The following is a 27,312-nucleotide window of genomic DNA, read 5'->3' as shown; positions in this document are numbered from 1 at the left end:
ATCTTGCATTCAAAAGAGCCATAAGTTCTGATGAACCTTCTCCTTTATCTAGTTCTGAAAGAAATAGTGAATCTGGGTCCTAGAGGGAGAACTTAGAAGAAATCAAAAATGAAATTCAAAATATAAACCTTGAAGAAAATTCAAAGAAAAAACCACTTTGGGCTATTAAAACAGTTGAAGTAGCTCAAGAGTTTGCTGCACCTTCCGAAATAGTTAGAGAAAGCAAAGACCTAAAAGACTCTCTGGTTATACAGCTAACATAAGTGATTTATCCAAAACAGAGCCAACCAATCCCTCTGATGCTATTAAACATACAGCTTGGAAAGAAGCCATGACAGAAGAATACCAATCTATCATGAAAAATGATGTTTGGGAAATTGTTCCAAGACCTAAAGGAAAATCTGTTGTTTCTTCCAAGTGGATATTTAAAATAAAGCATGTTGCTAACGATAGTATTGAGAAGTATAAAGCCAGATTTGTAGCCAGAGGATTTTCTCAGAAAGAAGGGATTGATTATGAAGAAACCTTTGCTCCTGTTGTCAGATATACCTTCGTAAGAGCAGTCTTAGCAATTGCCACATCAAAGGGATGGAAGGTACATCAAATGGATGTGAAAACAACATTCCTCAATGGAAAGGTTTCAAAAGAAGTATATTTGGAGCAACCTAAAGGATTTGAAACTCATGATCCTAGTGCTTTTGTTTGCAGGCTCAAGAAGACTCTCTATGGGTTTAAACAGGCTCCCAAGGCTTGGTACGAAAGAGTTGATAAGTATCTCACCAGCTTAGGATTTTCCAAGAATGAAGCTGATCCAAATTTATATTATAAAAGAGATAAAGATAATATGGTAATTCTGATACTGTATGTTGATAATCTACTAATAACAGGTGATAATCATCTCATAGATCAGTGCAAGAAAGATCTAACTAGAGAATTTGAGATACTCCTTCATTAATTCCTAGGACTGGAAGTACGGCAGAATTCTGACAGTATCATGCTAAATCAAGGGAAGTATACATCAGATATTTAAAGAAATTTGGAATGTGGAATTGCAAACCTATGTCTTCTCCAATGGAGACTAATCTACATAAATTTAAGGAAGTAGTTGCAGAATCACCATCCATAGATTCTACTCTCTACAGATAGATGATTGGGTCTCTTATGTACTTAGTAAATACAAGATCAGATATTTGCTATGTAGTTAATGCCTTAAGTTAGTTTATGTGTGAACCAAAGGAGATTCACCTAGTCGTAGTTAAACACATTATGAGATACTTACAAGGCACTCTTAATGTCGGACTCAAATATGAGAAAGTTTCTTTAGACTTACATGGATTCACTGATTCAGATTGGGGTGGAAGTGTTAAAGAAAGGAAAAGTACTTCAGGATGATGTTTCAGTTTCGGATTAGCAATGATATCTTGGATATGTGGAAAGCAGTCTTCAGTAGCACAAAGTTCCACAGAAGCCGAATACATTGTAGTAGTGATGGCCTCCCGAGAAACAGTATGGCTGAGGAAGTTACTTGTGGGATTATTTGGGCAAGCTATGAATCCCACGATTATTCATTGTGATAATTAAAGTTCCATCAAGCTCTCAGTGAATCCAGTTTTCCATGACAGGTCCAAGCATATTGAAATTTCTTACCATTGTGTAAGAGATATGGTAGACAGGAATTCTGTAAAATTGGAATACATTTGCACTACAGATCAAATAGCGGACATACTCACCAAACCTCTATCTAGAGTGAAGATAGAACACTTCAGGAGACTTGGTATGGTTGAGTTGTAATCCATTTGTACTCTCTTGATTATTAATAAAATAATTTTATTTTGTTAGGCTATTGATTGTTATGGGCTCCACCATTTGTATTCATTATTTTAAGAGGTGACAATTTTTGAAAATAATGAACACTTGTATAAAACATTATGAAAGGTGACAATCTCTTAGATAATGTGCTAAACAATAGAGTTATACTATAAGATCTAGATGAGTTCAAGATCATATTGTGATGTTGACATTGCTATGTTCATGGGTCACAAATTGGATAAAGGAAGAATCTTAGTATTCTTCGGGTTTATCCTGTATTCTGGTAGATCTTAAAACTCAGGATCATGTTGTGATATGGAAATACCAGTTTCTATGAAATCATAACTTGGATAAATGAAGAGCTTACTCTTCAAATTTATCCTACATTATATCACTAGTGGTAGTGATTTGTCATATCATAGGTTTAGTAATATGACTTTGTATCATGTGCTCTATGATACCACATATTAAGAAGAGACAGACAGATATAGAGTATTAATTCTTGCTTACTTATCTGTATTGGTATTGCTAGATATAATATCTCTCTATAGGATTATCAGGTTAAGAGGGAGTGTTAAGAATATTAATCAAGATAAACCTATAGGTCTGACAGTACAGACCGTACTTCCTCTTAATAGAAATATATCTCTAATATTGGCATTTAATGATATATATATATATATATATATATATATATATATCTTCTATAGGTGCCAAGTTAGGAAGGGTTATGTCCCTTGAGGGACATACCCTTTAGAAAGGATATATAAGTAGGTTGTAAATGCAAATTATAGGACACACAGTTACATCAGTCTGCTCCTATAAGCATTTTATATCTTGCAATTTATATTTGAACATTTTATATTTGACTATCCTTTGGCCAAGTAGAGTCATGTCTCTATAAGACATGACTTTGTTTTAGCTTCTATCGAATTGATTTTATCATGAGATACTTCGTTGATGGTAAATTATCTTATGTAATATAATATATATTATATATGTAATATAATATATATTATATATTATGCATTATATATTATTATACTATAATATAATAATATATTACATATATAGTTAATATATTAATATTACATATATGCTTAAAGGTGAGTTATACATATAGTTATTTATTAACTAAATGATGATTAACTATAGAGAAATGTCTCTTGAAGAGACATGTCTCCTCTCATATTTATATGAGATGCAAATCTTGCATTTGAAAATCATCAATATCAATGGCCATGATTTTACATTTGCAAAAACAATCTCAGTTACTTCAACATGGTATCAAAGCCTAATTGCAGATGTAAAACGAGTGCAAATTTAAAATAAGAATTGACTCCAAAGTAATGACATCGCTTCTGATCATATGAATACATGCTAATAGTTTGTGATTTATGTCCTTTCTAGCAGTCAGATTATATCAAAAGAGATTGTTCATTGTAAGACTCTATCTTCGATTCAATTCCTCAACATATTTGCGGAATGTTTTCTAGTCTACGAAAACCAAAATCAGAATCGTGTGTCGATCTTATGATCTACAACATATAGTTTTTTACATAACCAAAGTTTGTTAAAGAAATGCGTTAAGATTAGCCCGAGTCCGTTGAGAAATGAAAATAACAAATGTTTGCCGACCAAACAAGCCAGCAATAATATGTTGAGACTATTGGAACAATGATAAAATAATCAAATACAAGCAGTAATCTTTTATACACGTCAACAAAGAAGTGTTGTCACATTTCTAAAGATGCCATCAGAGTTGAAAATAATCATCAAAAATATCGTGTCTATCCAAATCACTTGACAATAATGAGAAGCGATCAGAAATAACAGCAATTCCAAATGTAAATTCCACCAGTTTAACAAATAAATGGATGGTAGTGTATTTGTGGATGCCACGCAAGCAAATAGTGTTTTATATATTGATGAGATACCATTTGTTTTGTGAAGGCGATCAAAGTCTATAGAATCATTAAAGAAACCGATCCATAAAGTCACCACGCTCTTGGGATTGAGAGAGAACATCTTATTTTGAAAGAGGTATTAATATCAACATAATTATACATGAACGGGACAAAACTTAAAGGTATCGTATTACATGGCAATAGTTTTATTTAAATAAATTACTAAGGAAGACATTGGTGGAGTCATACCATTTGGTTTGTGAAGGCGATCAAAGTCTATAGAATCTTTAAAGAAACCAATCCATAAAGTCACCACGCTCTTGCAGTTAAGTCACCACACTCTTGGGATTGAGAGAGAACATCTTATTTCGAAAGAGCTATTAATGCCAACATAATTATACATGAACGGTACAAAACTTAAAGGTATCATATTACATGGCACAGTTTCATTTAAATAAATTACCGAGGAAGACATTGGTGGAGGAGTTGATCAATCTTCTAAAGGTATGATATATTATTTAAATTTTATCTAAATAATATAAATCAATAGAAGTGTGATCGTAATTATTCATGCTTATGATTATTTATTAATTCATTTATATGGATAGATATAACTGTACATTTATGTAAAATAGTTAAGAGGCTTATGAAAATGGTTATCTAAATTTGATATAATTATAATAATAAATAAATAAAAAGAAGAAGAATATTTCACAAGAGAAATAGTTGATGGTGTTAGTATGAGAAGAGATTGATAATCTCCAACTAACATGATCATATAATCTTTTCTAATGAAATAATTAATGTAATAAATAATTATTTTTGCTACAATAAAGTCTAATGGAATGAAAGATTAAATATTGATGTGTAGACAAGTATTTATTTGTATTTCTATAAAAGCTATTTTGCCTTGATTTTTCCTCTGGGAATGTTCTTGTAGGAAAATGAAAATTGAGATTCAGAGGGAGCCCGACATGTTATTAGTGGCAACTTTGAAAGAGAGGGAGCAAATAGAGGATATGGTTTCATCAACTATCAGTGATATCGATCATATTGATTTCAAAGGGAGTAAACCAATGTTGTGATGGAATCTTCTTTATCGATAAATTGTAACAATCAAGAGGATTGTAATTTGTGCAACTATGTGAATGGGCCTACCCCTTGTGTACATCATAAGACAGTTGTGACTTTAGCTATCTACTAGTCTCTCTTTGATAAATGAAACTTGACGTATGAGTTGTAGAGTCATTCAAGTGGCACAATCATACTTAATCAAGATATTGGCATAGTGTGGACGAATTTGTGTTAGCTTTTACTATTAAACTTAATGAATGTTTGGAGCTTCAATGGATGAAAAGAGCAAGTTGGGACTTAGAAAGAAGTCGTCAAATTTGATGTGATGTTAAAGTGTTCAATGATATAAGAGTAGGAATTTTACATTGTGGGGGGGAATAATAGGCAATGTTTCATTCCCACTTGAACCATCTTTAGAAAAGGAGATATTCCATGATCCTCATGGGTAGATAAGTACTTGTATCTTTTGCATTTATCTATTCATTTATTTGTAATTCTATACATACTATAAGGGTTATTTGCTTTGATCTTTTCCTTTGTGTTTGAGGATATTCTTACAGGAAAAAAAGGTTGGTACTTTACATATGCTACCAAATATTATGCAAACTCAATCTAATGATAGTAGTTCCAAAGACCCTAATGATCAAGATGGATAAAATAAGGCTCTCATCTTTGATGATTGAGATTATGAGATACTTCTACATTAAGAGGGAGTATGACACTTCTTCAAAGGCAATACAGGAGCTCAGAAGATTGATACTCAGAAGAACTAGAAATACATTTGGGTGACTACATGATGTTGATAGGCCTACTCCTACATCATGAGGGAGGGATTAGTTCGACAGACATCCTTGGGTAAAGAGAGTTTCTAAGGAAGTAACTAGAGGACCTGACTTCCCAATATCGATGTTCAGAGGGAGAAATTTTTAGATGCAATCCTTTGTGGACGATATCTTCTCTATGAGAAGCTCTAAGAGAAATTCTTTATAATGCGCTCTCCTCTATGAGAAAAAATATGAGGTGAAAACCCTTTGTACCACCCTATGACTAGGTTCATGGTGGTTACTATTTCAAATATGATATGTAATGAAAGGTGATGATCTTTCATTGACATATATAAACAAAAGGTAACCATTATAAGATGATGATCTTATAAATGGTAGACTTGTTATCATGGTTCTTTGGGCTGGATTTTGTCAGACACCATGATAACGAACAAAGAGGAAGTAATCTTTGTAAGGTGACGATCTTGCAAATGATAGGCCTATTATTATGACAGTTTTGTTCCAGATACGCTAGAAGTCGTTGATAATGAAAGCATTATGATTACTCTAAATATTTTTTTGGACAATATGAGATCATAATATATGTTATGATAGTGTTCATAACATTGTGATTGTAGTTATTTGACAAGTCACTATTTTAGAGTGTTAAAGTCAGATAATATGTTGTGTATAGATATCCTCGATATTGATATCTCATAAAATATTTTTTTCACTTCTCCCTTGCTAAGAGGGAGTGTTGAAGTATAGCATCAGTCAAAGTGATATACTCATTACATTGAGTATTTGTATTCATGATTTATATGAACATTGTTTTATGTCTCATATTATTGATAAGAATATGACTTAACTAATTGAGCTCTTATAATCAGAAAAGACTATGATGTTATGAAGTTCCTGAATGTAATTGTTTTACCACCTCATGATTGTCGATTGAGAAGCAAACTAATTTTATTTGCTTATACACCGAGGGTGATCAAGTATGGACATGACCCTACGTGGCCTTTGGCCAAGTAGAGTCATGTCTCTACGGGACATGACTTTGTTGCAGCTTCTATCAAATTGATTTTATCATGAGATACCTCGTTGGTGGTAAATTCTCTTTAAGATAAATATCTTATATATATAATATATATTATATATATTATGCATTATATATTATTATATAATAATATAATAATATATTACATATATGTTTAATATATTAATATTACATGTATGCTTAAAGGTGAGTTATACATATAGTTATTTATTAACTAAATGATGATTAACTATAGAGACATGTCTCTTGAAGAGAGATGTCTCCTCTCATATTTATGAGATCCAAATTTGCATTTGAAAATCATCAATAACAATGGCCATGATTTTACATTTGCAGAAACAATCTTAGTTACTTCAATAATATGGAGGTTATTCTAGGCATAGTTCAACTTCTTGTTCTCGGACACTTCTCGGCGAGGCCGAAAAAAAATTCTCGGCAAATATCGAAGGGAAATCGGCAACTTCTCGGAAAAATATCAGGAATTAAAAAAATGACTTTAATTTAATTAAAAATGCATTTTTTCACAAAATTCAATAAGTAGATGCATGTATTGAGTCAGTAAATGAGTAAACAAACCAAACAAGCTGATCTAGATATATATAAATGCAATAAGTAACAAAATCACATCCTCATGTGGAATGCCGATGTAGTCACAGTCTACAAACTCTAAACTCTGAAACGAGCTACAGATAGTAAATATCGAATTGTCTTTGTCAAAATATAAGCAAATACAAATGTCAAGTTCAATATGAAACTAGTCTACTTCTTCCTCTTCCCCATCCTAGTAGTTCTAGTAAAAACTATAGAGAGGGAGGGGATCTAGCAGCTCTAGCCGTAGCAGTCGTCTGTGGTGGTGTTGGTGTTGGCCCTGGCAAGGACTCCTCATTCTCACTGCCCTCCTCCTGAATGTCGTCTAGTCCCACTGCAAAACCACCCTCCTCCATAGCCTCCCTCTTGAACTCATATATTTCATCCTCAATGAACAGTGAAGGCTACTCCTCTGCTGTCCAATCGCCAAAAGGTTCTATGTCATCCAGATCAAGTGGCTCAATTGCTACTGCCATTACCTTTCTAATGCACAACTTGAGGTTATAATGCACAAAGACAAGGTCATTTAGGCATTTTTGTGCCAACTTGTTCCTCTTCTTTGTGTGAATAGATTCAAACAAGCTCCAATTACGCTGACAACTAGATGAGCTACAAGGCTGACATAAGATGCGAAGAGCAAGCTTTTGTAGATTTGGGACATTACCACCCCAATTTCGCCACCAAGCATCTGTAAGATAAATACTAAAGAGTTAGAAAGCAAGATGAGGACAAGTTTTTGTAGCTTATTTATCTACTTAACATGCGTGTGAGAGACTCGAAATTCCAAATATTGTACCTAGTGTCTGAGTCTGTTTGCCTCTCTTTGCCAAGACTGAGGAGAATAGTTTGCCCGTTGCATTTTGATACACTTCCATCTCAGCCACAATAAGGTCTCTCACCGCAATGTTGGGTACCATCCTCTGCATCCATTCACTAAAGCCCTCCATGACCTCTCCATTGGGATCCGCATATGATGGAGAGAAGCGGTAACAAGGGTTGAGGAAATACCCTGCTGCATGAATGGGTTGGTGGAGCTGATTGCTCCATCTCCTATCAATAATATCCCATAAGGGCTGAAATTTTAGGCTCTCTCCCCTGTACTTATTTCTTACAGCCTCTTTTGCCCTATCCATGGCCTCATAAAGGGACCCCATTGGAGTTTGTTCCCCATCTACCAAGCGGAGAACTCTAACCAAGGGCTTTACCACCTACAATTGAAAAGTAGAAAACAATTATTAATTAGAGAGTAGGGTTATAAAATAATAATGAAAGACTTGATTAATAAGTACAAAAAAAATATCAAATTTTGAAGTTTCCAACTCACATCCACAATTTCTAAAGCTCACTCAAAAAACTGGAGGTCAAACACAATGCATGCAACACTCTGCCCATCGACCTTCTTTGAATAACTTGACTGTAGCCATTTTGGACACACAAACATCTGCCTCAAAGGATTCATATGTTTAAGAATACTTTGCAATGTTAAAAAAATCATTGCAAATCTTGTGACCGCGAGTCTAACCAACTCCTTGTCTTTGGTGTAGTCTCTCATCAAGCGAAGGACCCAACGGTGATTGTAGATATATTTTGTTATCGTCCTTGCTTCCTCTACAACCGGTTTCACCCAATCCAATTTCCCTATGTCCTCCAAAAGAAGGTCAATAACATGCGCTGCACAAAGAGACCAAAAGAGTGTGTTATGCTTTTCTTGTAAGATCCTACCCGCTGCCACATATGCCGATGCATTGTCGGTTATGATTTGCACCACATTTCCAGCCCCAACCTCTATCACAATATTCTCTAGCATTCGAGCCAAAGTCTCAACCGTCTTTATCTTGTCCGAGGCATCCAAGGATTTAAGAAAGATCACTTGATCTTTGCAAGAAACTAAAAAGTTGATGATGGTACGATTTCGTCCATCCATCTGAAAGTATGGTGCAGCCATACTATTTCCATTCTAACCTTTGCTCTTCAACCACTTCTTTACCCCTACAAACAACATCTTTCAACAATCTACAAGCACAAAATTAAAAATGAAATTCACTTTAAGTACACGAGTTTGATTAAGAAAAAATACTTTCAACAAAAACAATTAAATTGTAAAACTGTAAAAATATTAAAGTTTGAAACAAGTGAATTACCTCCCACTCAAGGTTGCAAGAGTAGGTGGTTTGTAGCCCTTTCTTGCCACCATACAACTAGTCACAAAATTTAGAAAATATGGACTTGCTACAACATTGAAGGAGAGCTTGTTAAAAAACTAAAAATCAGCACATTGAATGTCAAGTTGCGCATGCACATCACGGTTCCATCTAGTACCCTCCAATGATGGTTGTGCTCCAGGTGTGTTTCTATGCACAAAATAACCATCAATAGAAGAGTTTTGCGGTCTACTAGACCCAGCAGATGTGGAAGTTGAGCTCGAGGACCTGCCACGAGTAGGTGTGTTCTGTACGTAGATCCTTAGGCCACGAAAAGAGCCCACTATCCCCTCAACTGCTTCTTCTTCATCAAGGGTGGTTGGGATACCTAGTCACATGACACGACCCACATCATCTCATTATGAATCATGATAAATTGATAATTGTTTTAGCACAAGCATTAGTCGTGATTAGAAAATAATAAATGATTGTTAAAAGGAAACATACCTTGTGATTCATAAATGGCTGCCCTCATGGCCAATTTTGCCCTTTCCCTTTTCAACTTCTTCTCTTCTTGGGCACTAAGCAAAGCAATCATCTCCCTTTTTATTTCCTCCGTAGTCGCATCACAAATCCTTGTGTCACGCTTTCTATACCAGCAAGGTGGTACTTCAAACGAGATATGCCTCCATGGATTTGTCTTTCACATTATATACATGACACTATTATACTTTGTTCCTTCAAAGGCATATTTCCATGCAAAGTCTCTAGCCCATTTAGGGCACGTGCCTATGAATCTAGATGGACATGCTACAGGACCACTAGAAGATGTTGCTGCCCCAGATGCAGAGGAAGCCATATTTGCTGGAAAATCAGAGAATAAAACAAAAAATGTATTAGCCTCAAAGTTTTGAAATTATTGAGAAAAACTTGATTGTTTTTGAGAAAATTGTAAAAAAATGGTGTTAGGTCTTTGACTCTTTGTCATGACTCATTCACTCTAAAACCATAAAATGTATTAGAAAACATTACAAATGCAAGATATGCAAGTATGATGCAAGATATGCAAGTATGGGAAGACAAATAAAAGTTTAACTCAAAAGAAAAAAAATTTGGAAAACTTACTTGTGGATCCGGATTTGCTTGGAAAGAGCTTCAAATCCGCTCCTAATCTGTTGGAAATCGCTACAAATGGCTGCCAAACACCTAAGTGCTGCTCCAAAACCCTTCTCCTCCACCCAAGACGCCAAACGCAGCAAAGAAACAATGAAATTTCATTTTTTCCAAACGTGGGTATATACTGGATGCCGCTCACGAGAAGATAGTTAATTATCACGATAAGTTGGCGATATATCGCCGGTTTCTCGCCACAATAACTTGAACTTCTCGACATCCTAAGCTGGTGATAAAACCTTGTATTTTCTCCCGAAGGAAAATTTCTCGCGATAAGTTAACTTATCGGCAATAAGTCTGCGAGATTTTAAACTATGATTCTAGGCATATAGTGGATGGCAACACTTGATGAATACACACAGAGTTTCAAGCAGATGGACTTCACTTTTGTTGTCGATGGAAAGAAGGTTGTTCTCCGTGGTATGGCCAATTATAGGGACCGAAGGAAATTTTGGCACAGCGAATGGAGGCCATTTTTCGACATGATGACATTGCATGGGCTGCAGATTGTTTCGTTTCAGCAGAGCCAATAAAAGGACAACAAACACCCCACCGGAACGATGATCTTCAAAATATCTTGAGTACCCATGATAAAGTTTTTATAGACATTCCTCCTGGCATACCGCCCATCATGGGTTTGAGCATACCATTGAGTTGGAAGCTAGCGCCAAACCAGTTATCACCATGCCATACCGCCACCCCAAAAAATTCAAAGATGAGATTGAGAAGACAATTCAGGAGTTGCTTGAGAAAGGATGGATCTGTCCCATCTCTAGCCCTTTTGCATCATCAGTAATATTGGTAAAAAAGAAGGATGGGACGATGCACATGTGTGTGGACTACCGTGCGCTGAATAAGAAGACAATAAAAAATAGATACCCTATTCCCAGAATCGATGAATTATTGGATGAGTTGCATGGTGCGGTTTATTTTTCTAAAATAGATCTCTGTTCTGGATACCATCAAATCTACATGAGGGAAGATGCAGAGAAGACGACTTTTCATTGTCACTACGAGCATTATGAGTTCCTAGTCATGCCGTTCAGATTAACGAATGCTCCAACTACTTTTCAATCTTGTATGAATCGCATCTTCAACAAATAGTTGCATAAGTACTTTAAGGTATTTTTTGATGATATCTTTATTTATAACAAAACTTGGGAAGAATACCTAAGACATTTGGATGAAGTCCTAGGGATCATATGAAGGCTTAGACTTTGTTCGCCAAGTAATCCAAGTGTGAATTCCTGATAACAAAAATATTGTACCTATGGCACGTTGTTAGTAAATATGGAGTGCAAGTCCACCAGGAGAAGATTCAAGCTATCCTGGATTAGTCCCCACCAAAATCATTCTCTAAGTTGCGAGGGCTCTTGGGACTGTGCAGTTATTATCGGAGGTTTGTAAATGGTTTCTCTCAGCTCAATGCACCATTGACAGATCTGACTGAGAAAGGTTCCTTCCAGTGGAATGAAAGAGTGCAATATACTTTTGATAAGTTAAAAGAAGCAATGAGCATTTGCCCCATTCTCGCGTTACCTGATTTTACTCGAGCATTCATTCTAGAGTGTGACGCATCCAAAGAAGGCATTAGTGCGGTATTAATGCAAGATAGACACCCTATAGCCTATGAAAATCAAAAGCTTACACAAGTTGAGCATTTATATTTCATTTATGACAAAGAGATGTTGGTCATCGTGCATGTACTGACCAATTCCGACAGTATCTGGTAGGTGCCAAGTTTGTCGTCTATACTAATCATAACAGTTTGAGATATTTTTTGGAGCAACGAGATCTGAACGAGAGACAACAAAAATGGGCAAGATTCGGGCTTTTGATTTCGACATTGAATGTGTGAAGGGAAAGAACAATGTGGTTGTAGATTGACAGTATCTGGTAGGTGCCAAGTTTGTCGTCTGTACCGATCATAATAATTTGAGATATTTTCTGGAGCAACGGGATCTGAACGAGAGACAACAAAAATGGGTAAGTAAGATTCAGGCTTTTGATTTCGACATTGAATGTGTGAAAGCAAAGAACAATGTGGTTGTAGATGCCTTGTCAAGAAAGCCCACCATCTACTTACTGTCTCAAATTTCAGCTGACTTGAAAGCACACTTATTGGTGGAATATTCCAAAAACACATTTGCATGTAAGGTAATAGACAGCAACACTCAAGATGACCAATACAAGGTGGTGGATGATGTCATTTACTATAAGGATCAGATATACTTAGTGCCTGAATCCAAACTGAAGTAGAGAATCCTACAGGAAATACATGCCACACCCTTGGCCGGACACCCTAGGTTTCTCAAAACCTATAGATAGCTCACAGAGAGATTTTCATGGAAGGGACTAAAATGAGATGTATTGCAATACGTACGGGAATGTGTAGTTAGCAAAACAAATCCGAACATACTTAACCTGTCGAGTTACTGCAACTCTTGCCTATACCAGAATAGAAGTGGGAAAGTATCTCTATGGACTTCATCACCAAACTTCTTAAGGTAAATGGGAAGGATCTTATCTTTGTGGTGGTGGACTGACTGACGAAGTATACACACTTCTTCACCATCTCAGATTTCTAGGTCGCACAGGTAGCCAACTTATTTTTCAGAGAAGTTTTTCATCTGCATGGATTTCCCCAAAACATTGTTAGTGATAGGGATGGTCAGTTTCTCAGAATTTTTTGGACAAAATTGTTTTGGTTGGTAGGAATAGAATTGTCGCAAGTACTAGCTACCACCCTCAGTGATTGAATTGTTCTTCTCAGGTCATGAAACATTTCACACATTTATTCCTATTTCATGTCATGCCTTTTTTAATGCAAACTTCTCTTTTTATATATCATTGCCAAATGAAGTAGTATCATAATCATAAGCTCGGTTGTGTATCTAGGTCGTAACCAAGGTTCGAAACGTAGTGAGAATTTTTGAGAAGCATCGACCCCACTCATTCTTTATGACTAGTTCTTATCTATGCATATTAGGTGTGTACCCGTAGGGATTGAACTGTTATAGTTTCCTTGGAAATGAATGCTCAACAATTGTTTAATGCATAATATTTTACGTTGTACAAGGTCTACTCCATCTTTGGCTTGAAGTATTTTTCGATTTACTCTAACATTTGATATATACCAGGTGTAGTTATAATCTGAAAGGTACTCACAAACAAATATGATTGATAAGAATCTCATAATTACTAGTAGCCTCCTAGGATGCACCTAAGGCTAGCAGAGCCAAGTGTAAATGGGTGAAGAGGAGCGGTATTCCTCCAAGAAGGAGAAACTATTAATCAATGTCTTAATGACATGATCATTTAAAGAAATAAATTTCTTAGTCCAAGTCAGCTCATGATTATCCAAAATATATTTGGTTGTCAAGTCAAGTAGTGGTGATCAGGTTGTTCAATGCCCACCTAAATCCTTGGCCAAGTAGATAAGAGGCGTGCTTGCCACAAATGATCGCTAGAGGTCAGGAGTGCTAGCTGATAAAGGGAAGGTTGATGGAGGAATTCCTCAGCCTTGTCTGTTGCTTAGCCGACACTCTAACACTGGTATGCTCAGGATGGTAGGACTATGGTGTCCCAAGCCTAACCTAGGGTAGGGAGGGCCTTTCTAGTAAGAGATTGTGTGGGGATATGTTAAGGTTTGCAGTTGGAAGGTTAAGACTCTTTCAGTGCTTTTCCTCTTCACCAGATGCCGAGGCTTGTACAACACATCGACAGTTATTTTAGTTAATGTATAAAATTCTAAATCTCTTACTTGTATGTACTTTTATATTACTCTGAAATGTATAGTCATAAAAATGGTTAAATTGATTTGTTTCTTTCAAAATGTAAAAGTAGAAGTCAGTTATGGAAGTTAATTTAGTTGTCTTTCATATGAAAAGGATATAGTCGTTACTGAATTTTGAATTTATAGCTTGTATAATAAATCCAGAAATAGTTTCATTTCTGTATGATGTATTGTTTCTAAATTACTTCATGTAATTCCTTTATGATATTCGGTTATAATCTTAGAATATGTTCTTTACTTTTATAGTAAAAATGGTATGTTACATGTTTGAACCTGGTTGCTTTGATACCTACGTAACAACCACCCTCAGCTGCTACTAACTTAATTTTTTATAATTCTATCATCATTCTTTAATTAACCAATCATCTTCCATTTAATTTAGTGGTGGTGATTTTTAAACTTCATCATTCACTGTAATGGTAACAACTTCAGTATCACACTATATGCTTACAATTGATAATGCTTAGCTTCCACAATTAGGTCCACCCGTAGACCCACACCTAAGCCTTGAGGGTTCATTCTTGATGACCCTGCCTACGTATCCTCTCGTAGAAAATTAGAGGGAATTTACTCTCTTCTCTTGATGAGATCTCTTATCTATTTAATCTTAAGGGATTTGAGGAACAGTATCTCATTAAGATATATCAAATGTCATCAAGTGTTAGTTTCACACTCATCATTATCAATCATAAGTTTTACCAGCTTATACATGAATCAAAAAGGCACATTGACTAGTTCATGTACAATGGATAACCATCTTTCTCTACAGTGCATCCCAGAAAGAGGGAATTTTAATGCATTGCACACTACAATCAGACATCCCATTTCTTTCCCTTGTTCTTACAACTATAGATACTTGGGAAGAGGATTGGGGCATCCTACACTACACCAAGGATCTGTCCTCAACCCAGCAAGGTGAAGTATACCATTTTCACATCAGCTAAGCCCAAAGTTATACAATGTGGTTGGTCAAATATTACCTACTTGTTCCTCAGAAATTCTCTTCCCTGCAGTCCATTGGACAGCTAAGCAGTGAGAACATCCATTGCCATAATAAAATTGGCTCCTAGACCTACATGCTCCTAGCCAAATTAGAACAATTGCCTGTATCAATGCGGGTATCCCTCAACTGCATGCAGCTTGTGGTAACCATCCCTTAGCTAGGGGGTATGGTTGATAATCTATGGGCATGATACGCTCATTGACTACTGTCAATCTCAAGTGAATAAGCTTGTATTAAGCGGCTTATAGGATTTATGTGATCACCTCAGATAGAGTGAACTAGTCTACATGCTAGAGGAATCCATACCTCTACCTATGTCCTCGTAGGGTCCTAACTCCATCCATAGCCATAAAAGTTTGTACTTCATTTAGCATTATAACTTGAAGAGAGGATCCTAATTTGGAACAAGTAGATCACAATTGAATGATCGAGAGGGTCATACACAAATTCATATAAGTCTAGGATTTAGTATCTCGAAGACATAGCAATTACTTAGAACCAAAGCATCGTGGCCTCAACTCAACACGTAATGTTAAGCAGATATTGACTATAAGGTTATTCATCCCAAATAATTTCCTCTATAGTTCTAATCAAGCACATTATGTATTAAATATAACTTATTAGATTTCTTATCCCTTTCATACCAATTATTACTCATTTTGGTCTCAAGTGAAGCCTGATATAGAGGAAAGGTCAGTCAAGGAATAAACCCAATCCCTAGAGTTACTCCCTCTCCCACACCGCTCAAAGTTCCATATAGTTCTCACAAGATTTCTCAAAGGGATCCTACTCTCATATTCCCATAATCAAGGTTTCCTTAGTGATTCCCCATAGTAATTGATGATTAGTGACAACTAGGGATTTCCAACACTGTTCAATGACCCATACTATCATGTTTATCTGTTCGATGATGTTGGAATTCACACTTTTCACTTAAGTTATGATTATGCATTTAAAAGCATATTCAACTTATTATATTTAATAACTCTTTTACAATTCAATAGCTAGAGTCTTCTTGTACACTCTTTTCACTAAAGAGCCTTCTTTAACACACCATTCAACTAGAACAATAAGCTTATAAATTATTTAATTAAGTCAAACTTAACTAATAACCTTCATTACGCTCTTATTGTCAAAGCTCTATAAGTATAGACAAACATAGTCTGACCCAAGGCACTGTACACTGCTATACATAGTGACCAACTCTCATTTCTTACTATAAATATTAAGTCGCACCAATAGAGACCCTCAAATCCAAGTGTTAGCTCACAAGGGTCACGATGATGAGCTAACATGTCCATGCTCCTGAAACCTGCTAAATTGGGTCGCGATGATGAGCTAACATATCAGTACTCCTAAAACCTGCTAAATTGGGGACATTACATGCCCTTTGTCCATTGGTGCAAACATTCCTTTCACACAAAGCCTTGTAGCTTTTCTAAATGCATGATTGTTTTGCAACATCCTCACGTGCACACTTTAGTGGTCAGCTGATGCTAGATGCAAAGTTCTTGGTCATCCTACCACAGTGGTTTCATTAGATGACATCAAAGAAAAATCCAGCCGCCAAACTTGCTGAATATTCATCCTTTAAGGTTGCTACATCATGTAGTAGTTGTACATTCATTATTCTGGGCGAAATCTCAAAGGTTATAAGTTTGAAAATTGTGCATATCAGCAATTGTAAGTTGCTCCACCATTATTTAACTCAAACCTATGCAAGTTTGGTACCCAGGGTTCCATTCTTGAATATTTGTTCATATTTGATTCTTAGTTCGTTCATAGCAACATTGATATTTGATATACAAGATCTTTGACTATAAAGATTCTAGCGTAAATGCATATGAAATAGTGATGAGTTGGTTGTCTGCTTCAAAACAGACCTTAGCCAGCATTTTTCATTTGTGTTATTTGTCATCTATCAGTGAATCTTGCTAGACTGGGTGAAGTTGACAATGTTTTCCAGACATGATTTTTAACAATAAGTTTCCTGTGATGAGTTTCATTTTTTTAACGCTGTTCTCGTTTGTGTTTTTCATTAGAAATCAGAGAATTGGATGAAAACCAGAAATTATACTAAATTTCCTAGTTAGGGGACAGTTGTCTATAACCTAAGGTTGTCCAATTAGGAGCATGATAACATGTCCGTGGTCATGAACTTGTCCTGCAGCTAAAACTTTTATATATAATTGAAATTTTCATCAACTGGTCCCCATCTCCCTTCTACCTTTGAGTTGATTAAATATGTTTTCAACATGATTTGATGTTATTAGCTGGTATCACTGACATTCTAATCATCTTTCATTACCAAGTGCAATCAAGTGTCAAATCATTCTCGAGAGCAATCAATAGCAATGCATTTGAGTTTGGTGCAATAGAATGAATAAGGAATGTACATCTTAGGAGCTTGGCTTCTGTTTTCAGTAGCCTTCAAATTTCAAGAGGTTGATCAAGGTGCAGTGCGCTCACAGCTCAGTTTTATAACCACCTAATGAAGGCATATAACAATAACAGTGGCTCAGACTTAGAAAATGCAGAGTAGAAGACTGTACATTAGGTGAACTTGGAGGACAGAACTCTACAAAGTGCTAAAATTAATGTAGAGCATAGACATAGATCCGTGGATGCGAAGTCATCCTAGACCGGTGAATTTGTACATTGAAAGGGGAGAGATCTCACATTAGACGTACTCGAAAATCTTTAGCAGCATTCTTTATCAATTTAAATATCGCCTACCCATCTTATTCCAATTTGAGAGTACCATATCTAATTTAACATTCTTAATTACCAACTTGCCTATTTTCAGGTTGATTGTGCTCAACCCCATATAAGGAAATTTCTCTTTCCTTTAAAAATATCAGCATCCACTAAGGCAGCATATCATTTATTATATAAAGATTAGAGAAGTATCATACATAGCATTGAGAATATGATTAATATTGAGTGAAAAACTTAGTAGAACTCTTGAAGAGAATTAGCCAAACAAAGTGAATTTGTATGACAGAAGCCAAGCCAATACTTTAAAAAGTAACTTGAATAAGCTGTATCAGGCTATTAGCTGCAACTTTGAAAATTGAATCGATATATTGTATCTCTATTTGGAAAATAATATCTTGTAAGGATTGAAACTTTATGATTGTGCTATATATTTTCAAAGTTCAATTAATGAAGCACACAATTTAATAATGAACACATCAATGTTTCTGTTATACAAATTCCTGAATTTTGAGAAATAATGGGACATCGTCAAGATTGTTTTCCTCACTTTCAATGCAGACATCTACTTGGTGGGAGGAGGATATTGATTTAGAGTCTTCTGCAGCTTGGAGGAGCTAAAGCTTTTTTGGGTTTAGTTAAATGATTATTCTTATTATTAATTATTTAATTTTGGCGAGATACATGTTTTGATGAATTTTGTATATAATTAGCATATATTTGCCATTGGAATAGTCCATCGAGGCTTGTTTTACTACGTCTTATTCCCTTTTATTCTTTGTGGGGACCATGGTTCAAATCTTGGTTTGTAAGAATGATCTATTCTGATAATAAAAAGTGGCTTGAAAATGTTGACGTATTGGATTTATAACATAGACTATTGGATAGATGTTTTTTTTGTCACAACCTTTGAAAATTTAAAATGTTTTAACTTTGTTTAATATTTTTAAAAAATAATATATGAAGTATTTTATTGGAATTTTTACTTCTGTATATTATATGGATTAAATTTAAAATTCAAGTAATTAAATGTTTAAAATGTGTTATTTTATAATTATTATAAAATTATTTTAGAGAAGTGGCAAAAGAATTATCTAATTATTTTAAAGGAAAATATTGAATACATAAATTACTTTTCAAAAGTAATTGGTTGATCTATTTTGAATGGAAATCAAAATTAGATAAAGTAGAATTAGTTAAATTTATTCATGTAAAGGTAATTATAATTTGTTTGAGATTATTAGTGTTAGTTAAATTTATTTTGTAAAAGATTAACATTTATTCTCAATTAATTATTATGCATCTTACTTTCTTTTTTAAGTAGAAAATTATAAACAAGCAGTTGAGACTTAAACTAGCAAACATTTGAGGTTCATTTGAATCAATTGAAAAAAAATTAGGAACATCTTGTTGATAATAAAATTCATAAATAGGTACTAACCAAAAAAATATATAATATGGTTAATCTCCATTAATAATATTAATATTAATTAAATAAATAAAAATACACTAAATCATCTTAGCAAAACTCAATGTAGAAATTAAAGGACATTTATATAATTTGTTTATATTATTCATAATCTATTGATGTTCAATCATGATAGTGAAAGTTTAATTTCAATGGTTTTGAGTGATATTATTTGCTAAGGATTTGGAATAACTTAGATGTGGAAAAGAAGTCATCGTCATAAAGACCTTTTACTTACTTGTGGTAATAGAAATAGAGAAATTAATTGGAGAAAAAGGACTCTAGAAAGAGCTATGTACATGCATAAATTGTTTACATGAAGTTTAGATTATAAAGAAAATTGCATATTTTACATCTTGATGCTCTTGGGAAGTAGAGTATGCAAGTAATTTGTGAAATGAAGAATTTTCTCAATTAATGTAATGTAAAAATTTAATTCAACATCAAGAAAGGGGTTCAATTTCGAGTATTAATACCAAGATAAAATGTATTCTTTGTATGGTTGTAAAGATCTAGGAATGGTCACTTAATTCTCTTAGGGCCCTCCTTTTTTAAATTATTTTGAACTTCTAAATATTAACCTTGGTGTTCTTCCACGAGTGTAAGCCAAAAGATTCAATCCATCATGTGTTGATGGATGAATGATTACCTTAGAATACAAAAGAATGAACATTTGCTAACTTAGAACAAAATGGTAATGATTTTAGATATAATGGTTTGAATTGTTACATTGTTTATTGATTGTTTTTTATGGGTGAAAGCTTTCATTTTGCATAATTTAAAAGAATATTTTAATAACAAATTTTATTTCCACTTTTAAAAAGATTATATATTATTTTATGAGTTAGTTTACAATGTGACTATTTTGGTGACACCATTGTTTGTAAACAGAATTGGCTTTGTTTGTACACCTTAGCTCTAGCAAAACCTAATGGACATTTACAATGTCATAATATAAGCTTATGTATGTTTTTTTTTTCAATAATGAACTTAATAATTGATGGATGTAGTTGAAGTTGTAATGTAGCTTTGACGTATCTTTATACTATAATTTATAATTGTGGGTTTTCTAGTTTAACATTTCTCATATCCACCTCTTTTATGATTCACACTTACTCATTGTCTATAGGAGACACATTACAAACAACTAGCATTACCTTATAAGATTTATGTTTTCAATAGAATTTAACCAAACATGTAATTTTAGTGAGCTTGTAGTGTAAATTCAAAAACCTTTTTAGTAGATTAATTTTCTTGAGTTTTGGTTTAGTATATTGGTCAAACATTGAGAATTTGGGATTGTTGTACTTGTCAAAAATTGTATGTTTCTATTTCTTTTTTATGTCTATTTTGCTTCCAATTTTTATCAATTCTATGGTCAATCCAAATTAATTAGTAATGGTCTTCAAACAATTGATAAAGAAGTCTCATGTTCAATTAATTCAAACAAAAAAAATTGTATATTATTTGTGATTGCATTATGATAACTTGTAACTTGTGATTGCATATTGTTCCATAAAGGGTTTTGGATCTGCCCTATCCTACTATTTTGAGGGTAATGACCCTACCCTACCCTATGACATGTAAGGGTCAAGAATGGTTTTTTTTTTTTCTACCCTATATTTTCCCATTTTATAGACCCACCCTTTAAAATAGTAGGGCCAACCTAGCCCTTAGAATAGTAGGAAATGGGCATATTATTATTAGATCAATTCTTTTTCTTTTTCTTTTTTTGATGGAATATAGTGAGAAGGGGCCCCTTAAAATAGGAGTATGCAGGGGAGTCAATGGATTCGGTGTTTGGGTACCTGACCCAATTATTGTTGGTTTACATCTATACATAAGAGACCCCCCTAACAAAGTGGTAGTGACAAAACTCACTAGGACAGGTAGCCCTTTAGAATAGTAGGGCTCACTAACAACAATTCCACTTTAGCACCCTACAATGACATGGATGAAAAAGAATAGGCTCGAATGCAAGGAAGGGATAGGTTGGGAATATTGGTATGTAGTGATTGATCATGTTATTGGGCTTAAATTTTGGTGACTTTGTCAATCATGATTTCCCCACAAGTTAACTAATGGGGGAATTTGACCCTCTTATGAGCTTAAATTTTGGTGACTTGGTCAGTCATGATTTCCCCACAAGTTAACAAATGGGGGGAATGCAGTGGGGGAACTTGACCCTCTTATGTGCCCTAAATGGGAAAGACCAAGAGTCTAGAGGCTACATCCATAGTAGGAGTTCTAGGAGCAATTCTCCTATTTGAGGTCTCCACAAAAATAGTGCATTATTTAAGAGATGACTCCAATATTGTTTTGATATGTAAACAAACCTTTCTAAAACACCAAAAAAGTTGTGAAATGTGTTTAGGTTGTAATTTGTTGTTTTCTAGATAATAAAAGAAAGTGGATGATTTTTTGTTTGTGGATATGCCGAGCAGTGGGTGAACCACATTAAATTTGTTATTGTGAGTTATTATTTTTCCTCTTATATTATGCATTATGATTAATATTATTTAATGCTCTAGTCTATGTATAAACCTAGCAATGTGTATCATAATTATGTGTTATTCAATCATTTGGAAACCAATTCATATTCGAGTGGGGGAAATGGCATATTTAGGCAAGTTCAAAGTTGAAAAGTTTAATGGCCACAACTATTAGCTAGAGAAGATGCAAATGCAAGATTATCTATACAGGAGGATATTTTCTTGTATTGGGTAGAAAGGTGAAAAAGACAATGAATATGATAGATCTAGAATGATAGGTTCTTGATATAACAGTATTGGGAATAATGCGGTTGTGGCTAGCAACATTGATGGCTTTTAATATACCAAAAGAAACAATAGACATAATGTTAGGATTGGACACGCTGTATGAAAAACCCTTAGCCTCTAACATGGTTTATGAAACAATTTATTTAATAAGAAGATGACATAAATTGGATTGGTGTTGATCATTTCAATTAGTTTAGCATGGTTACTAGTCAATTAATCTTTGTAAAAGTAACATTTAATGATGAGGTTGGGGTTTTTGATTTTGTGCTTATTGTCAGAAAGTTAGAATAGTTTGATTGTGATTGTAAGTACAATTGTCTCTTATTCAAACACTATAAGGTAAATTGTAATGGTGTTGTTCTCCTTGGAGAGGAAATATGACAAAAAAATACAAGTGAGACATTAGGTAATTCTTTGACTATTAAGAATAAGGGAAGGAAAAGGGAAAGGGAAAGGAGCCCAAACAATTGTGGAAAATTTTGGAAGGGAAGATCCAAATCTAGAGTAAAATGGAGTATGAATAATGGGAAGGAATGACATCAAAATTGATGGTCTCTAAAGGGAAAACAACGAGACAAACATCAAGAAAATAACAAGGAAGAAAATTTAGTAGGGGATGTGTAGAAAGATGCTATGCTTATTTCTTTAGATAATATTAGTGATTCTTGATTGTTATATTTGAGGGCTTCCTTTAATGCCACACCCCATAGGAAATATTTTCTATACAATGTTCAAGGTGATTGTAGATGGCTTAATTTGGGTGATGGTGAATCATGCGAAAAAATTGGAAACGATAACATACAAAGAAAATTATTGATTGAAAATTAATGGTTTCTAAAATATGTGAGATGTTTTCTTGATTTTAGAAGAAATCTAAGCTCAACAAGATCATTGAGAATTGAAAGTTGTACAAGTACATTTACAATATATTTGTGGAAGATCACTAAATTCCCATTAATAATAGAAAAGGGAGAAAATGCAAGTACATTGTATTTATATATTGGTAATTCTAATTTTCTCATTTATGTACCTTCTACAGGAACAAATACACCATTATGGCACAATAGGCTTTAGCGCATGAATGAGAAGGAGATGAAGATTCTCTATTATAAGAATACCATAAAGTTACAAAGAAGCAATGCTAGAAATTAGAATGTGAGAGCAAGGAATAAAAGAAGAGATTGACTTTTGGATATAAAAGTAGACTTAAGGCATAGTTAAATTGCCTTAAGTTAAAAGAGTATTGTCAACCAATTGGCCTTACAAGTGGCAAGAACATGGAGGAATGAGAATATACAAGGTCAAACTTGCAGTAAAAGTTTTTGTGCAAAAGAGATATATATTTTTATGAAATATTTTCTTTTGTTCAAACAACTTCAATTAAAACTATTCCAAGCCTTGTGGTTATGTAAGACTTACATCTTGAACAATTAGATGTAAAGACAACTTTTCTCCATAGAGATTTGTAGAAAGATATTGATATGCAACAATTATAGGGGTATGAGGTCAAAGATAAGGTCTTAGTTTGCAAGTTATGGCTTCAAGTAGCAACCTCAATAATGATATTTATAATTTGATAGTTATGTGGTTGATAAAGGTTCCAATAGCTCTCACATTAATAATAGATATAATATCTTACTATTATATGTTGATGGCATGCTTATCAATTCTAATATGAAAAAGATAATTGAGTTATTGAGAAGTTGAGAAAGTCATTTTTGTAGTACCCCTTGAACTTAAATAAATAAAAGCTAAAATTATTTAGGGGGTCTTTAACCAAATTTGTAGATACAAGGAAAAAGCAAACTAGGCAAATAAAAATGCTAACTAGTGCATGTTAAACTTGAACATTGAGCAATTGATAAATAAATAGTTCGAAATAGATTTTAATGTGAAATTAAACTATTTTTTCTACAAATAGCATACTCTCATAGAAACTTAACTTTTAACAAATCCAAATCCAAACTCCAAATATGCAAATTAAATAAATACCTCCAAAGAATGAGCTCTATATGCAATCAAAAGTGATAGTAAACAAATTATAGTAGAAGCCAAGACACAATACAACTATACTAATCAAGCAACATATATATTAGACTAAAAAAGAGACATAAACATAAAATAATCATGCAAATCTTAACACAAACCCATCAAATCTCCCTTGATATGTAGATGTTTCCAAAATGGAGAGGTGTGTTCTCAATGTTGCTTCAAGCTTCAAGTGTAAGTGATGATTTCTGCATTATAAGGATATGTTGCTATGAGTTTGAGTCAAAATAGCATGATAAAGAAATGAAAGAGGTGGATGATTGGTGAAGAATTGGGCTCTCAATTTTTAGGCTTGAGGAAGAGTAAATGGACAATTTAGATTGATTACTAAGGAAGGGCCAAGATGCATCTAAGGCAAAGCACACCAATTGTGTTTTCTAAGTGCATAACAAAATAACAAGTGTCACAAGGAGAAAGGATGGGAGGACATTGGGGGTTATAGAATATTTCTCATAAATGTATGTCTTGTTTAAAATTGCATATGTCAAGTTGAGGGAATGTGGCCATTTTGGGGAGTGGGAAGGGTTTTGGAGAAGTGGGAAGAAGAAGGAATAAAATATTTCTTGGAGGGAGGACAAATGTGTAAGAGGTGTAATGGGATGTGTAAGAGAAATTAAGATTGATAAGTGACATGGGTTCGGGGATTGTAGTTGATGGGATTCAATTTGACTTTGATTTCCTAATCCTTTTGATTAGGATTATAAAAATTATTAAGAGAGGATTAGACTCAATTAGTGGAAAAGTAGGCTTGTTGATGTCATGGGAGGAGAAAGAATGAGTTGGGGAGTAATTTAAATAAATAAGGATATTTACCTAATTAAATGAGAATTACTTTGTGCAAGAAGAATGGGTTGAATTAGAAAGATGGGTGAGGTTAGGTGAGGGAAAAATTTAGGATCCATATGCTCAAATAGGGTTAAATAGAGTTATTTAATCATAGGTAGGGGAACTAGGAATAAATGAGTTAATTAAATAGATAAATATATTTATTTGAATTAATAGAAGAAGGGGATTTAATCAATTAAATAGTTATGGATAATCAATAGATTAATTGGACTTTAGATAATTAATTTAATTAATTAAGTTAGAAATATCACATAAATTAATTAAATAATATTTATTTAATCAATACTACATCAAAGAGAATTGAAACTAATTATAAGTAGTTAATCAATTTGAAGTATTTGCACTCTCCTAACTTCACACTCAAATGTTTATTGTCAATATGTGTGAATATTCTAGAATAGAAAGGTTGTGACCTCAAGTTTGCCAATGGACTTCTATAAACTTATAGTACAAAGAAACCCAAAACAGTCTTAGTTTGCAAAGCTTGAAGAAATTGATTGATAATTAATCCTTTGATGAGTGGAAGACTTGCAATTGATTTATTTTTTCAAGAGACAACAAACATTTCTTGAAGGATGGTGAAGACAGAGAAAATAGAGTTGGTCATGTTAAAATGACATTGATCTAGAGCTCTTGGTTGATAGTAGAATAATTACTAGTGCATGGTGAGAGGAGGTGGGTTTCTTTCTCTGGATGGAGATGTTAGTATGTGATCAGTCACTCAACATTTTTGTGGTGGTGCTTTTTGGATTCCTGGACTATGATTCTCATTGTGGATATTATTGGCAAATCAAATTTGTACTTGATCTGGTGTTTGAATCATTTTGTCTACATGATTATTTTCTTTGATCTCATTTGCATATGTCACTAATGTGATAGTGGGCTTTCATGTTACGATGATTGGATCTACAAGTTATACAATCAGGTGGGTAGGGCACCCATTTAATTGCAGTTGGACAACTTGGATGTGGGCTATCTGTATCCACCAAATTTGGTTTAGTGTTGGTGCATACTTGCTAATTGGCCTTGTCTATGGTCACTTATGCATTGGTGTGGTTGCTTTGGGATGAGAGGATGGATGATAAGTGAGTACTTGGATACTCAGTTATGGTGTCCTATAGCATGGTGAATTTCCTTAGTTTGGAAATCTCGGTTTCACTTGGTGTGATGTTCAAGCCTTGATGATTTTCAGATTTGGGAGTGTTAGGATTAAACCATGGGTAGAAATAACAATTACATACAAATAAAAACAATATCAAAAAATAATAGATCATACAGAAAAGAATAGAAGACACCAAGATTTTATGTGGTTCACCCAATCCCTAGGCTACATCCACCAAATAGCAAGTCTGATATTATTACAATCCAGTGATTACAACTTGATTACAATCTGTAATCTCTTATAGCTCAATACTACCACAAGAACCAATTTTTGCATCACAATAAAAAAACAATCCCTAACCCTAAGCCATTTTATACAAGTATTTTTACCACTTTAGGGTTATAAGTGATAATTACATGTCAACCCAAAATCTCGATAAAATAGGGCCCAAAAAAATATTTTTGAGTCGATGCCCTGAGCCCCAAAGAATTTATGAAGTATGTATAGTACTTTCCTGATCAGTCACCATAAACTAACAATCTCCCACTTGGGGACTAATCAGACTCTACACTAGACAACAATCTCCCACTTGGAGACTGATCATGTAGTAACACTACTACCACATGGGTCTCCCACTAGATCAAACTTATACATACCATAGCATACATCAAGCTTCCTACAACTGAATCATAGGGTACCTTGGATATCTTATCCTCCACTTCTTTTGTCTTAGGACACATCTCCTTAGTCAACTTAAAATGATTGGGTAAAGGTGTGCTAACAGCTTTAACATTCTCCATAGAGAAACATTGCAACACCTTTTCAACATAATCAGCTTGAGATAGCATCATTTCTTGTTCTTCGCATCTCTACAAATATTCATACCAAGGATTTGTTTTGCTACCCCAAATCCTTCATAGAAAATGCATGTGCTAACTAGCATTTCAACCCCTTAATATGATCCATGTTAGACCTAGCTACAAGCATATCATCAACATATAAATATAAAATAATGTAGCTATCAACATCCAACTTCC

At 34.1% G+C, this 27,312-nt stretch overlaps 1 protein-coding gene across 1 annotated transcript in view; it reads left to right on the top strand.

The window, feature by feature from the left end:
* LPA3 (Low PSII Accumulation 3) overlaps nt 1-18,901 on the top strand; it is a 221,302-nt gene extending 202,401 nt beyond the window's left edge. Inside the window, exon 12 of the mRNA XM_089828794.1 lies at nt 18,592-18,901. Coding sequence (XP_089684920.1) covers nt 18,592-18,651 — 60 coding nt within the window. The 3' untranslated portion in view covers nt 18,652-18,901. The remainder of the gene's footprint in view (nt 1-18,591) is intronic.
* Nucleotides 18,902-27,312: the final 8,411 nt, after the last annotated feature.

The sequence above is a fragment of the Cupressus sempervirens genome, chromosome 5 (assembly GCF_028749045.1).
Source record: "Cupressus sempervirens isolate cs-2001-9-10 chromosome 5, ASM2874904v1, whole genome shotgun sequence".
NCBI classification, from domain to species: domain Eukaryota; kingdom Viridiplantae; phylum Streptophyta; class Pinopsida; order Cupressales; family Cupressaceae; genus Cupressus; species Cupressus sempervirens.
This window is presented reverse-complemented; position numbering and strand designations above follow the sequence as displayed.